At 56.1% G+C, this 15,562-nt stretch overlaps 1 protein-coding gene across 2 annotated transcripts in view; it reads right to left on the bottom strand.

The window, feature by feature from the left end:
* The window catches only part of ZFAT (zinc finger and AT-hook domain containing), a 139,514-nt gene that overhangs the window by 80,416 nt on the left and 43,536 nt on the right, over positions 1-15,562 (bottom strand). For both annotated transcript variants that reach the window (XM_066265616.1, XM_066265617.1), the window contains exons 4-5: positions 5,264-5,452; positions 3,512-3,662 (exon numbers count right to left, since the gene is read on the bottom strand). In XM_066265616.1, the coding sequence (XP_066121713.1) occupies positions 3,512-3,662; positions 5,264-5,452 (340 nt within the window). The remainder of the gene's footprint in view (positions 1-3,511; positions 3,663-5,263; positions 5,453-15,562) is intronic.

The following is a 15,562-nucleotide window of genomic DNA, read 5'->3' as shown; positions in this document are numbered from 1 at the left end:
AGGCTGGCCAGCAGTGGCCGGAGACTGCGGGGGGGGAGGGTCAGGCTGCCCGGTGCTGCAGCGCAGTCCCAGGACGCTCTGGGCTGATTCGCACCATGCTCCTTTGCCCTGCAATAGAGAATCTCCGTCCTCCGCTATCACAACTGGTTCTGAACTCAGACCGGGTCAGTAAGACTGCCGTGCAGTTGTCAGGTATTCACCTCCTACGTCGCTTACTAATCAACGCTGTCAGGGCACTGCGTCAGAGCTCACACACGTATGTGGCGGGGAGGAAGCCACAGTCCGCCCCAGGAGCCCTGCCCCGTCACCGCAGCAACGGGCGTGCTGACGGAGATGGTGATGGTAAGAGCTAACAGTTACCGAGGCCTGAGCATAGGCCAAACCCTGTGCTGAGCATTTAACCCCAACCCCGTTACTATGCCCACTGTACAGGTGTGAGAACTGAGCGGTTGCCCACCGTCAGACAGTGAGTGCGTGGTGAGGCCGGGATTTGAACCCGTGCACCCCGTCTGCCTCCAGAGCCTGCGTGTTCCTGCTGTTCATCCTCTAAAAGGTGCAAAAATACTGTGTGCACCACCCTCCCACCCCACCCCCGCCCGCCACAGTGTGAGACCATGCACGTAGAGGAGACCCCCTGTGGGGTTTCCATTACTGTACGAACGGTCACATCTTGTTTCTGACATCAAGTGACGATCACCGAAGTGCTTGCCACAACGTGCACGGGGAGAGGATGAGACCAGAGGGCAGTGGGGCTTCCTCCTCCCCCACCCCTGTGGGCAGTGCACCAGGTTCCCTGGGGAGGTCCTCAGAAACACCAGTCACCCTGTAGTGCTGTTCATCGGACATCACTAAGCCGCACCCACTGGGCCTGCAAAGTCCGAACGTAGGGAACTATCCACACAACCACGTCGGAACAACACAGGCTGCCTCATCCTTAAATTAAAAATATTTAAATGGATGGCAGTCCATAAACATCAGGGTGTAAAATTCACTGGGTGTAATTAAAATATTCAGACGTGAAAGTTACTGGGACACCTATATGCTCAGCCCAAGGCTAATTTAAGAAACTCATTTGGATCCATCCCCGATGATAAAGATATCCAGGATGTGGTACATTTTATGGGTGCAGAGAACACCAAAGGAAGAAATCCTGAATCGTAACGTTAATTAAACAAACACATCATAAATGGTCTTCGGAGAATCTTCTGGCTGCGACGGCGTGGCTATTAGACACATCCCCGGTCAAGTCCTCACCAGGCGCCCTGCCTCCCACGAAGGGGAGTGGATCTGATGAAGGGGGTGAGCAGCCCGCCTCTGACTCTCCGGTGCCAGCCACGCACCGCGGCGGTGTGCTGACGCACGGGCTGATGCCGTGCCCACGCGATTCCCACTAGCTCACTCTGCCCGTGTCCCCTGTTCAGCGAGAGGGCGGCCCTCCCGCCTCCACACCAGAAAGCAATCAGGCAGTCAGTCTGGAAGGCCAGACCTCTTGGATCGAAAGAAAGAATACAGGATTCAAATGAAGGTGGATCACTGAGCTGATTCTCACAATAGTTCAGAGCGGGAAGCTGTTTGAGGGACCCAACCTAGCAGATGGCTTTGAACTTCTTTTTTTCATTCAATCATTCATTCAATCATTCATTGAGAAAAGCATTCTGGGCACTGGGGAACAACGGGGGCTCTTGAAGCTAACCTTCTAGAGGAGCCATGGGCCAGCCGAACAGCTGTGAATATGAGCAGATAAAGACCCTGGGCCCCCACCATGAGGGAAAAGGGCGGGATCCAGGAAGAGCGCAGGGTAGGGCAGAATGACCTCCCTAAGGGGCAGGGCAGGCTGTCCCGAGGACTGGACAGTTGAGCAGAGAGCTGAAGAATGACCGGGGGTGGTGAGGCATTCAAGGAGAGGAAGAGGCTCCTGCAAGGAGAGATCAGAAAGCAGAAAGGGCTCGGCTGGCTGGAGGGGGAGTCGGAGCCCAGAGAGCGGGAGGGAGCAGAGGAGGGTGCCCAGCTGGAGGGCTGGCTGGAGGGTGGGAGGAAGCAGAGGAGGGTGCCCGGCTGGAGGGCAGGCAGTCCCGGAAGGCCCGGGGCCCAGCCCTCCTAACAGCCATGCGACGCCTCGGAGGGTCCAGACAAATGGGCATCACACAAAGCTCTCACTAGCTGCACTGTCCAGAGCGGAGTAGATATGTCACTGCAGGTCAGAACTGCTGAATAATTTGAGCAATCAGGGAAAGACAGTACAGTGTGGCTAATATTAAAAGCAAGATACAAAATTTCTCATAAATTATAAGTGCAATTTTATAAAATATATGGGGCTGAAACAAAAGACTGGAAGGAAATACATGAAAACTATTAACGGTGATTCTCTTAGGGTAATGAGATGACCAATGATCATTAAAATATTTATCTGGACTTCCAAAATTTACTATACGCTAAATCTATACCATATTTGTATGAGAACCTAACAGACATACTGCTGTAACCTAAAAGTTTGTATCTGTATTTTACAAAATAAAATCATCATACAAAGAAGCCTCTTCCATTACTATTTTACAAGCAATACTATAAAATATTAATAGAACAGGTGACAACAGAAATAGAGCCCAGATCTGCTAATTAAATATTGAGCACACCTACCTATAACTGGACTAGCGTTTAGCTGAACCGCTCCCCAACAGACCTTCAAGTGTGAAGATAATTAGCTACGGTCTACAAATCAACCTGAGTGGAGACCAGAACACTCTTCAAATTTAATTCTATTACAGTTTTGCCAGAGGAACGAGTACTTTTACAACTTCATCAATAAATCCAGTTGTCCACACTTGCAAGAACAGTGGACTGCGGCTACAAATTAATGAAGCGGCCTGCGAGGCATCACGCCGTGCGCGCCAGACCCTTCCCACGTGTTGTATCCTCTGTTCTCGCCGCTCCTCTGAGTCAGGCTCGGGTGGCGGGGTGGGCCGGAGCAGAGCAGCTCGGAGGCCCACCACCCGCATCGCCTCGCAGCCGAGGGCAAGCTTCGCCTGGGCCGTGGCGTGTCTGTCCCCATCCCTCTCCCCGCCCCGGGAGCTGACCCCTAACAGGTGTTTCCTTGCTGAGCTGAACTCCAGCACAGGAGCCCAGAGCCACCAGGTGGATCAGGCACGAACGCTCATTCTCCCTCAGGAACACCCCTCTCTCCCTCTTCCAGAAGCCCAGGGACACCAGCTGGTGCCTCGTGTTCCCGGTTCTCCCTCTCAGCCAGAAAACCGTCTGGAGGGCTCAGGTGATCTGCGTGCACATCGACCTCAGCAGGTACGTGTCACAGCTGAGACAGGGGCACGTGGGGAACACCCACGCTCCTTCACTGTGGGCTGCAGACGGGCCGGCATGGAGGGGCTGGCTCTTCGCTTCAATCAAGACACTCATATCCTTGACAAAGCAGAGCCCTGCGCATCTACCGTGGTGTTGTTCCCCTACCCTCTGGGGTAGTCACTGGGCTGGCTGGAGTCACGGGGAACAGACACTTTACCTGCTTGACTTCATGGGCTGCTCGTACGGCATCTGCTGAATGGCGTACTCCTGGTACCCCCTCCGCAGCGCCAGGTCGGCTGAGGCAGCCTCGGGGTTCGTGCCTCCTGTTTCCGGGGGCCCAGCCTCAACGGGAACAATCTTGGTAGCACCTGAGATGGAGGCACAACGCACCACATGTTAACAAGTGACAGTGAGAGGCCCTGACCCCAGCCCAGCACGGAAGCGGAGCCTGGGAAGTATGTGTGTGGCTGTGGGACACCTGTGAAGGGTGTTCGTTCCCCTCAGGGCACACGTTTAATGCGTGTGCATGTGCTTGGGCAAAGGGGCACATTTCTTAACAACCTATCAAAGCTTCCTGACGGCCACTTCCCCTAGATACACCTGTTAAAGCAACACAGACAGACACGCTCCTCTGTGCACCTGCGAGGCTTCGCATGAAGGAAACCACGCGTGTTCAACCTGATGTGAATGTAAACTGGCGTCAGGGCAGGGCGGAGTCGCGGGCTCAGCGAGTGAGCGGTGAACGGGCGCGCGTGTGGGGCCAGGCCCAAACGTGGCGTTTCCTCAGCGCCTCCGAGCCTCGGCGCCCACAGAGGAAAGGGAGGGTTTGGGGGGAGAACGCTCCCAGGTCACCTTCACGGGTGCGACTCCAGGATGGGAAACGATCCAAGACCTTTACTGGCCACGGACACGTCACACAAATGTACTTCGTGCGTGTGTGCACACACGTGCACGTATCAAGGGCATTAAGAGAAAGGCTCCACCCACCTCTTGTTTCTGTTACAGCAAAGGAAATAACCATGCTTTTCATTCCTACATGCAGAAATCTCAAAATGCTGCCATTGTTTTCTCTTTAATTACTGCAGAAACTTCCTCTAGGGGTGGCTGAGAACAGAAAGCCTTGTCCTGGGGTTTCGTCTCCCTGAATCATACTGCTCGGAAGTAGGGCGGGGGGGGGGCAGCTAAAATGACTTTCCAGAAAGTTCTTCTAGCCTCGAATTTTCTGTGGATTATTCTCTCCGTATCACATGACTCGGCACTGAGGTAGTAAGGGGTGTTTACTCACCATTTTCATTTTAAATCACCAGTTACTATTAGCATTGAAAACAGACGCTTAGAAAGCTATCGCTGTTTCGAACATCCTCAACTTCAGTGTTTAATTTTATTTGACCCACATCACCCCAAATGAATAGGGAAAAAGAAAACACATTATTTTACTTTGGAATCTACCATCATAAACCACTTTTAGTCTAAAGTAACCCTGCCTGGAAGAGACCTTTTTGAATTAAAGTGGTATAACAGACCCATGTGCTATTTTATGTGAAAGGAGGGAAGAGAGGCAGAAATTCCCAGTACTATATGATGAACCCACTAAAACTGCAACCAAGGCATTAGTGGGGGGGGGGGACTTAGTGACCAGCTACCCTGCTGAGCAGGAAGAGAGGGAAGGCAGCGCCCAGGAGAGGGCCGGGATGGGGTGGGGGGAGGGAGAGCCTGTCCTCGGCCGCGGCAGGTGGTGGCCGCAGAGTCAGCGCACGCAGCGGGAGGGCCTCAGCACCTTCCCTGGGAACCTCGTCCACAACAGCCCTGGCAGTACCAGCTCTGCCCTGCCCCACAGGAATGGGCAGTTAACTGCAGAGCCCGTCAGCGGCGAGCTGCCCAGGACCCCAGGGCCCGAGGTGCCAGGCTGGCCTTGGCACAGCCTCACCCAAAGGCCCCCGTCCCGTCACTTCCTGCTCGCCACAGTCACCTGGGATAGCTTCGTGTGCCGTCAAAACCACGCTTATGATGGGTTTCTTCGCGCCGGAGACTGGCCCGGCCTCCTTTCCTGACGAGATCTTCTGGACTTTCTCCGTTCTCTGCATCCGTGGTCTTCTTGGGGCCTTTTCCCGATCTTCTTCCTTAAACTTCTTCTCCAGTTCAAGGTCAGACTCGTGACCTACAGAGCAAAGACCGAGATGGATGAAATGCCCTTGCAGTGCAGGGACTGGGTCGGAGCGTGCTCAGCACCCATGCTCGGCGGAGGAAAGGGCAGGCATGTGCGGCGCGCTCGCCGACCCGCTGGGCCAGCAGGCCGGGCATCACCTCTGGTTCTTCAGTCTTTCACGTGAGTCAGCAAACACTCACCGTGCCCCCGCCACAGGCTCCATCGGGCCCTGAGGCCACCCTGCTGATAAAGCAGGCATAGCCCCTCGCTTGTGGTCATGGACCCCACAGGACCATAGCCATTCGTCAACAGTGCCGGGGAAGAAAAGGCCGCCTGGACTTACAGCCTAAGAAGAGATCACGCACTGACTCACCATGCGATAACGAGGAGGTACCTCCTGTGTGCCGGCACGGTGGACACAGAGACTCGGCCCCGCCCCCGAGTACCCTGTGGTCCAGAGGGAGTGACACCCATGCCAACAGGTGCAGCCAAGGGCAGACCTCGGCGCACCTGCTGAAATGAGACGGGATGGTGGGCTCCAGCTGCGAGGTCAGAAGAGACTTTCTAAGGAGGCAACCTCCTGTTACATGTAAGGACCAAGGAAAGATCACAATGTTAGATCCAGGAAAGTGTGCTGGGATTGCCAGAGTGTAGGAGCAGAGACAGGGAGGTAACGATAGGGACCCTGTAAGGCTGAGAACAAAGGAAGACAAACGTTTGCATTCCATTGGTTAGAGACCCTTATCAGAAGTTTATGTTTGGAATTCGCCAATGAGCTAGACCCAGCCCCTGTTGCTATGCTGTGTGCGCCCCCCTTAGCGAATAGGTAACTGCCACATCTGCTTCTGTGTAATGCTTGCTTACTTAGGAAATATAAGGACCTAGCGGTAAGTGCCAGGGGTGATTCCCGTTTGTAGATCCTTGTGGGTACGGTGTCTCCGGACACCTGGGAATTCGCCCCTGTGCAGGTTAAACTGGCCAATAAAGAAACATCTATACCCCTGAAAGTCTCCGACGTCTGTTCTCGTACCCGGTGCATGCTACATTACACACGCAAAAAAAAAAAAAAAAAAACAAGCGTCTGTGGCAACAGGAAATGCCACAGGTCTCTGAGGCAAAGGACAGGGGTGAAGAAAACAGCAGTGCTCCATCAAGGAAAAGATAGCAGAGACAAGGAGTAACCGTCAGCCAAGCATCCCACGTTGAGGGAGGAAGGACCTGAAGGACTGACTTAGTTTGTTTGAAAAAAATAACAATCCCCAGCTGTGAGGCCCTTTATCAGCTCCTTGAAATAAGCTGCAACACAGACAAGAACGGGCCATGTGAACAGTCAAGGACCAACGGTTCGAACCTCCTCTCTTACCCCCTCCCCTCCTGGAGACACAAAAGACAATCGGTCTGCAAACAGAGAAGTCACAGAAATCGGGCACTTGTCACATGAAAGCTAAAGCGATACAGGAAGATAAGACTCAGAAAAGCCAACCCTGGGGAACTCATGTTCTGTTGCCCCTTCCTCCAGCATTGTCTGAGCATCTTTGTCCCTTTGCTTCCTGGGACAGTGTGGCCAACTCCACGGAGAAGTGGGGGCAGAAGTGACACGAGTGGAGAGAGCACAGCTGGGCCCAGAGGACTGGAATGCCATGAGCAGTCTGGAGCCTTTAGTGAGGGCCAGGGGCCCAGGCACCGACGCTCAGGGAGACCAGGCAGCAGCACAAGTGAAGGGCGTGGGCCGGGCACGGCTCGGGGCACAGGGCACAGGCCCGGGATCCAGCCAGGGCTGCGCAGCTGGGTCCTGGGACCTAGTCACCAAATCTTCTGACCATTCAAAGGGAGACTGGAAATCCAGGTTTTCATATGAAATCTGAATTTTCAGAGTTGACGCTACTCGCTAATCCAAAAATGTTTAAAACTACGGGAGAGCCACGTAAACCACGCCCCAGGCCACAGGTGACCCGCCTCTCCGAGCCGCTCTGGAAGGCAGACGGGGGCCACCGCAGCCCTGGGGGGAGGGGCTGGGCTGAACCAGGCCTCGGGTCTGCACCGCCCCTGGGAGAGTGAACTTATTGGGTTCAGAGGACTTTCAAAAACACCAGGCAGCGGGTATGTCAGCCACCAACAGAGCAACAGCCAACCTCACGCACTACCGTCGCATCAGCCCGTGGGGGTGGAGACGCCTGGACGTCAAGGTGAGCGCCACGGGGGCCGCGAGCCCCTGGACACACGCTGCTGCAAATCCCTAAGCCGGACGCACACAGAGGGGAGGAGGGAGGGGGCTCTTCTCTTCCTCAGAATCCCAGCTGCGGACACAGGAACCGCTTCCTCAGAGCGTTCCGACAAGAAAATAGGAACAAGTCCACGTGGCTCTTGGTCAGAGCTGAGCGGAGCGGGTGGAGGCTGGCAGCAGGGGCTTGGGAAGCACCGGGTTGCCAGGGACCACGTGGTAAGGCAGGAGCCAGACACAGGGGAGAAAGCACAGGGAGACAGCCAGAGGCAACTGGGCAACTCGGTGCTCCCTAAGACTCCAGCCGGCCTGCAGCCAGACCCGCACATCTATGTCCCCGCACACGGCTGGAGGGCAGACACACAATGGACGGGCACACGTTCTTAGCAAGGCAACGCTGTCCAGGAGGAGGCCAGGGAAGGACTTGGCTCATGCAAGTTGACCAAATCGGACACCGACTTTCTATGTCCGATAAGTGCAAGTCACCCCGACCGCATCATCAAGGGCTTGGAACATTTTTCAATCCGGCAGAAACAGTCTTATGGGTTTTTAAGAACTGACCAGAAAAGGTCCTTAGTCATGTAATGTGTATCAGCACCAAAACCGTTAACACAGAACTGAAAAGAAACATTAGCTGATGAGACCATGGGTCACACAGAAACTGCACATCGCTCTCTACGGCCAGAGTCAAGAACCGTTACATACGTGTTTCCCTTGGAGAACGCGTGGACCCCTAAAAAGCTACAGAATGGGGCCAAACAAATGATCTCCACAGTCACTGCCAGCGAGTACGTCCTGTGATGTCTGATGCACTGTCAAGTGGCAGCTTCTGTCTCACTTACGTTTAGCGGCTGCCGTAAACACGTTGCGAGAGGTCCACAAACTGCCTGCCTCAGAGAAGCCCTCGCAGTGGCCTCCATCCTGGGCGGCACGTGTGCAGAAATAAGCACGGCTGAATGTCAAGGGGTCTGGGAAAGGGCGGTAGCAACACATCACGGGATTTTTTTTTTTTTTACTTTTTAAATGGTGCTCCATCGAACAGAAGAATTTGCCACGGGACACAATTTGCCACGGGTGACACGGCGGGAACAGAGATGCTTGCATGGAGAGGACGTCAATGAGGGTTTGCCGTCGCGGGCCCGGGGCCTGCAGCAGGAACCACGCATGCGCAGTGTCGACAGGAAGGAGCTGGAGAGGGGACGGTGTGTCTCTCCCGCACGCTGCACTGGGCGGACCATCTCTACAGCCACCTCAGCAATCGCAGGTTAAGAAAACCGTGCAGAACTGGGTGCGTATGGATGGTGGACCGCAGGGGATAAAGTCTCAGGAGATTATAAACCAATACAAAGATGTGAGTTAGGGCCCTGGCCAGGTAGCTCAATGGATAAAGCATCGACCCGGTGTGCCAGAGGTCATGGGTTTGAATCCCCATCAGGGCACGTATGAGAAGCAATCGTTGATGAAACAATGAGTTGATGCTCCTATCTCTCTCTCTCTCACATCAATGGAAAAATTTTTAAGAGAGAGACGTGAACTGGCCTAGGAGGCAGAAGGGAGGGTGAGAACCGCATCTCTCGTCACAACAGCCCCTATTCGTGCCCCGGCGATCACCCACCACTCCCAGGGACAGCACTGCCCGGTCAGCCGGCAGCCAGAGCGGCAGAACCCAGCATGACCTGGGGAACCCCAGGCGGCTTCCGGGAATGGTCTTCTCCCCTCGATAGGGAGAAAACGCCCCTCCTGTCAGCCGGCCGTGGCTGTGTCCACTGCCTGGAATTCAGGCAGCCACCAGACCCGTGAGAGTTTAAGCCCAGCACTGTTTTGAGGGTCGCAAAGGGAAAGACGGGCCCGGGACGGTGAGGGCACAGCCCCATCACAGGACCAACCCTGGCACCGCGGTCCTCACACACACCATCCCGTTCCGTGGGAGGCCGGACACGCCGTTTCTGACTTGTCCTCCACTGCTATGTATCTCGGCTAGCACGCTCCCCACAGTGCTCCATGTTGTCCCCTGCCCTAGAGTGAAGCGTTTTCAAATCCAAGTCTGACCCCTGCTTAGACCCCTTCAGTGGCTTCCCTCCCAGCGGCACTAGGAGAGAGGGCTAGACAGGGTCCTCCGGGGTCTGCCCTGCGTCTCTCTCCCACGACCCCTGCACCTGTGAGGCCAGGACTGCCAAGAACACGCCTACATGCACTTGTCTGCTCACCACCATGGACTCCAACTACACTGAACGACAGGTTGGCCTCACATCCAGTTCACAAGCCCCTTCTTGTCCCCATGACAAACTGAGAGGTGGCTCAGTTACACACGCATGCACGTACACACTCACAGATGGGCCTGGCTGGGGCCAAGAAGCGACTTCCACAACCATCACTCTGCTCCATCCACAAGGAAGTGTGTTCCACTGACAGGCGGTTCACACACCATGGCACCAGAGCCTTGCCTCGGAACAACCCCTTGCTTCTAGCCCACCGCTCTGGTGGGGCCCTGGCCCACCTGTGCTGAAGGCTGAGTGGGGAAACAAGGGCTGCGTTAGCTCCGTGTGCCCTTGCCTGAGTCCCCACAGCAGCAGGAGGCTACTGGCTCCTACTCACTTTGCAGATGAGCGGCCCACTGCAGGGCCTCCCGCCCACCCCCACTAGGCACACCAAGCGGTGGGCTGGGGCAGGGCGTGTACAGGTCACACCTACGTCTTCCAGATGCTGACTTCAAGATAAACCACCTTCCGGCCCTAGCCAGTTGGCTCAGCGGTAGAGCATCAGCCCAGCGTGTGGAGGTCCTGGGTTTGATTCCCAGTCAGGGCACACAGGAGAAGCGCCCATCTGCTTCTCCACCCTCCCCCTCTCCTTCCTCTCTGTCTCTCTCTTCCTCTCCCGCAGCCAAAGGCTCCACTGGAGCAAAGTTGGCCCGAGCACTGAGGACAGCTCCATGGCCTCCACCTCAGGTGCTAGAATGGCTCCGGCCGCAATGGAGCAACACCCCAGATGGGTAGAGCATCGCCCCCAGGTGAGCATGCGGGTGGATCCCAGTCGGGCGCATGTGGGAGTCTGTCTGATTGCCTCCCCGCTTCTAACTTCGGAAAAATACAAAAAACAAAACAAACAAAAAAGATAAACCACCTTCCAAATATCCTGCTTCTTGTACATGTGTCAATTACATCATTAATTTTAAGGTATATTGTCTCCAAATTGTATTAAATGTCTAAAACCTTCACTGAGCCCTAGAAAAGGCTCTTTATAAACCCAACCGAAAACAGGATGTAATTTTAGTGAGATCAACAGCTGACATCTGTCTGAGATGCTTCAAAGGCAGAAGACAAGGCTGGGTGCCACCAAACCCCATGGAGTCTCCATGGCTGCACCCCAGGTGGGCCAGCTAGGCACAGGGAGGGAGGCCAGTCCTAACCCCATCAGCAACCAGGGTTTCAGGACGGATCATCTGACGGTGGTCTCAGCCCGTCTGGTCCTCTTCCTGTCGTTAATAATCATGAGAGGGAGGCAAACGGTAGTTACTACCGGAATGATACTACTTTATCTTCCGACGGGGACATTACAGTTTCCAAAGCCCGCTCGTGCGTCCTGGCTGTGCCCGTAGCTCTGCGATCACACGCTCACTGTGCCTCTGTAACCAATCTTGTCATGTTTCTCTCCCCACTCATGGCTCTCACAAACACGCTCTTCTGGAATACAAGGCACATGGCTGGAGCTTCCTGTCCACCAGGGCCACACCACACTGCCTCACTGTCCGAATCTAAGACACTGTCGCTGTGTTAGGACGGGGGTTTCAAACGCATTTCTTTTAACGGCAGGACCTTTTCAAGTGAACTCTGGGCAATTTTAATATAAAGGATCAATAAAAGGCTGTGACTTCCCTGGTTAAAGTGGGGGGAGGTCCCAGTCAGCCCCCTCCCTCACCACCACACCGCCCTCCCTAACCCTCTAGCCTCAGCAAGAGCAACTTGGAGGCCCTGGCCAGTTGGCTCAGCGGTAGAGCGTCGGCCTGGTGTGCGGGAGACCGGGGTTTGATTCCCGGCCAGGGCACATAGGAGAAGCGCCCATTTGCTTCTCCACCGCCCCTCTCCTTTCTCTCTGTCTCTCTCTTCCCCTCCCGCAGCCAAGGCTCCATTGGAGCAAAGATGGCCCGGGCGCTGGGGATGGCTCCTTGGCCTCTGCCCCAGGCGCTAGAGTGGCTCTGGTCGCAGCAGAGCAACGCCCCGGAGGGGCAGAGCATCGCCCCGTGGTGGGCAGAGCTTCGCCCCTGGTGGGCGTGCCGGGTGGATCCCGGTCGGGCGCATGCGGGAGTCTGTCTGACTGTCTCTCCCCATTTCCAGCTTCAGAAAAAATATATACCAAAAAAAAAAAAAAAAAGAGCAACTTGGAGGAACCCTGGAAACAACCTGACGATGACCAGGTGAGGGTGTTCGAGGGGCTGTGCCAAACGCCACGTTAACTACCGTCACCGCTCCAAGTGGCCATGCAGTCAGGGTGCGTGAGCGCAAGTCCAGGCTCTGCCTTCTAGCTGAACGCAGCTGGAACTCCCTAAACCACCCCTGTTGTGAGGTGCCAATGGGGGGCGGGTAGGGTCCCCTCACTGTACGGGCCAGGGCTGGACCTACCCTCCCTTACGGTTCCCCCAGTGCTGCTGTGGGTGCCCCCTCACCCCGCCTGCCAGCCTGGGGTGTCTGCCAAGTCACTGCCATTCTGGGAACTGTAACTTGTAATTTCTTGACATCTGTACATTATTGCTTTTCAACCCCAAGCACATTAACATAATTCTTTATATTCCATTTCCCTGTGGAAAGAAAGCAGCATTTAAAAGAGCAATAACCCTGCGCAAGGTGGGAGCAGATGCTCACGGGGGGAGGGGGCATGCTCACAGAGCTGAGACCCCCACTACTACGGGGCCCTGGCACCCCCGCACAGGGAGGGCCTCTGACACAGAACTGCAGGCAGCGCTGCTTAAGGAGCAGAGACCGAGCGTGCATCCTGTTTGAAGGGAAAGGAGCAAAAGTCCAATGTCCCTGTTATTCTAGAAAGTTCCCATCTGCTCCTCCAGGTCTACCCTCCACCACTCTGCACCCACCTCCCAGAGGCTGACCTGGGGGGGGGGTCACACAGGGCCCCATGGTCCTCTGGTCAATGGAGGCGCCGGTGTTGATGGGAGGGGCAGGGCAGGGTGGCGCCCATGCTCCGTCCGAGCTGTCTCCCTGCCCGGTCACCTCAGGTTGACTTCACCTCTGCCAAGGCCTCAGAGCTCTCCCTCAGAGCACTGGTGACCAGCGACCCCTCCTCTGAACCCAGGGTGCTAACACCACCCCACTGTTCCCACACCCCCGGGACCTACCCCTGCCCACACATCACCAACAATCCCTTCAGTAAACTCTCAGGGTGCCAGTGTGAGTGTGCCACCGGCTTCCTGCCACGTCTCGCAAGCTCCGTGGGGCCGTCCTTCTCGTCACCTCTGAATGCCTCCTCTTCCCATCCCCAACAATCCCTTCAGTAAACTCTCAGGGTGCCAGTGTGAGTGTGCCACCCGCTTCCTGCCACGTCTCGCAAGCTCCGTGGGGCCGTCCTTCTCGTCACCTCTGAATGCCTCCTCTTCCCATCCCCAATCTCACCTTCATTCCCTGCCGTTCGAAGTAACTGACACGGCTGCTGCTCAGGGCAGCACAGGCACAGTCCCGGGACCTATGGACTCCTTACCCTCGCCGTCTCAGCCAAGCTCCCTGCAGCACTTACCACTGCACAGACCCTGCCCTCCCCTTCCCCTGGGGGTCCAGCAGCAGGGTCCTCAGGAGGCTGCCCTGCTCCTCTGCTCTCTGCTTCCATCCTGTCCCCTGATGACCATCTGCTGAGGGCCCCCCGGCCAGGGCTACACACCCAGGTGGAGGGTGTCCCCATAGAGACACAGCACCCACCAAACTCAGTGTGGGGCCACACGACCTCATCTCCCTCCCCCCAAACCTGCTTCGCCTTGGAACTTCAAGACTCACAGGGTCTAGCGCCCAGGCCGACACCTGGACAGCCCCTCTCCGCCCCTCCTGCTTCCTGCCCATGCCGACCTCTGCCCCGGTCCCGGGCGTCCCCCTTCCTCCACAGCTCCAGCACATGTCCCTTTCCTGTCACCCAGTGCCCTGCTGAATTCAGATACTGCAGCCCCTCACTGGGCCGCTAACCAGCCTCCCTCACCGTCGGCACGCGGACCCCACGTGGACATGACAGATGCTGTTCCTCCCGCCCGCGCAGCAATCCTCTTCCTGCCCCTCCCCCACTTCCACCCACTCTTCAAGCCTCTGCCCAAGCCCTCCCGGACCACCACCCTGATCTCCCAGGAGGCTTTGAGCACCTCCTCTGAGCTCCCTGAAGACCCCGTGGAACCTACAGATGCTCGTCATGATTAGCCCACAGTGTCGATGTCACTCTCTGCCTGGCCCACCGAACTCTGGGCAGCTTCACGGCACACACCTGTTCCCTGGAGTCACAGAGCCAGCAGCCAGCAAGGGCTCAGTCCCTGCCTGTGGCCAATGAGGGGATGACCAACAGCAAGGGTTCCAACTATCCCCAGCTTCTCAGCCTCTAGCCGCACGCATGGGCACTCACACGCATGTGCGCACCCACACGCGCCCTTCCTAACTCCTGCGCTTCTGAAACCCTGCAACCAAAAACGAAGCCCATGGGACACAAAAATCTCAATAAGTTCCTGGTGCTGTCCGTTTCCCACCCTGTACTCTCAGCGCTGGGACCTGCACCTGGGTTTCCACCCTTCACACAGCCTTTCCTCGCCCTGACGGTCAGACTTGGGCAGGCGGCAGGGCAACGGGCTGCTGGAGAGCTAACAGTCTGTTGGGGCGATCGGACACCTGCAGAAACGCCCGGGCATTCACTCCTAACCAGCGGAGCTCTCACACTCCAGAGCACCTGTTCTAAACTGCCTCAGAACTAAGTCCCAGAAGGCCGGGAGAGAGTGCCGCCAGCCACACTGCTCGAGGCCAACCGCACAGCAGACTGCTGGGTGGGGTCCTGAGACACCAGCCCTGTGCCATCCCTGCTGCTCCCAGGGCCAGCAGTAACCCTCCCCAGCCTGCTGCACTGGCACCACGCCCCTCCCCTCAGGCACCACGCCCCTCCCCAACCTGCTGCACAGGCACCATGCCCCTCCCCTCAGGCACCACACCCCTCCCCAACCTGCTGCACAGGCGCCACGCCCCTCCCCTCAGGCACCACGCCCCTCCCCTCAGGCACCACGCCCCTCCCCTCAGGCACCACGCCCCTCCCCAACCTGCTGCACAGGCGCCACGCCCCTCCCCTCAGGCACCACACCCCTCCTCAACCTGCTGCACAGGCACCACGCCCCTCCCCTCAGGGGTTCTCACGTCCTCCGGCCCCCCAACCCCCTCAGGGGGCCTTTGTCTTCCACACGACCCCCTCCTCACCGCATCCTAACTTTATTTTATTTAATTAATTGTGTTTACATAGATTCTAGGGTCACCCCAATGCCTCCTCCCTCCCCCATATTCCTCTCATCATCTCCTTTGTTCCCCTCCCTACAACTCCCTCCCCCCTTCCCTTCAGGTTTATCCCATCCTATCATCCCCTTTCCCTCTGTCCTCTTTTCCTCTGGTCCCTTTGATTCCTCCTCTGTCTCAATTCCATTCCTCAGTTCTCATTATTCCTTGGATTCCTCAAATGAGTGAGGTCATATATTTTTCTTTCTCTGCCTGGCTTATTTCACTCAATAGTTTCCAGGTCCCTCCATATTGTTGCAAAAGGTAAAGATTTCCTTCTTTTTCATAGCCTCACAGTATTCATACAGATGGCCAATAGACAGATGAAAAAATATTCAACATCACTAATCATTAGAGAAATGCAAATTAAAACCACAATGAGGTATCACCTCACAC

Source organism: Saccopteryx bilineata, chromosome 3 (genome assembly GCF_036850765.1).
Source record: "Saccopteryx bilineata isolate mSacBil1 chromosome 3, mSacBil1_pri_phased_curated, whole genome shotgun sequence".
NCBI lineage: Eukaryota > Metazoa > Chordata > Mammalia > Chiroptera > Emballonuridae > Saccopteryx > Saccopteryx bilineata.
Note: the sequence above shows the minus strand (reverse complement) of the source record. Positions and strands in the feature narration are given on the sequence as shown.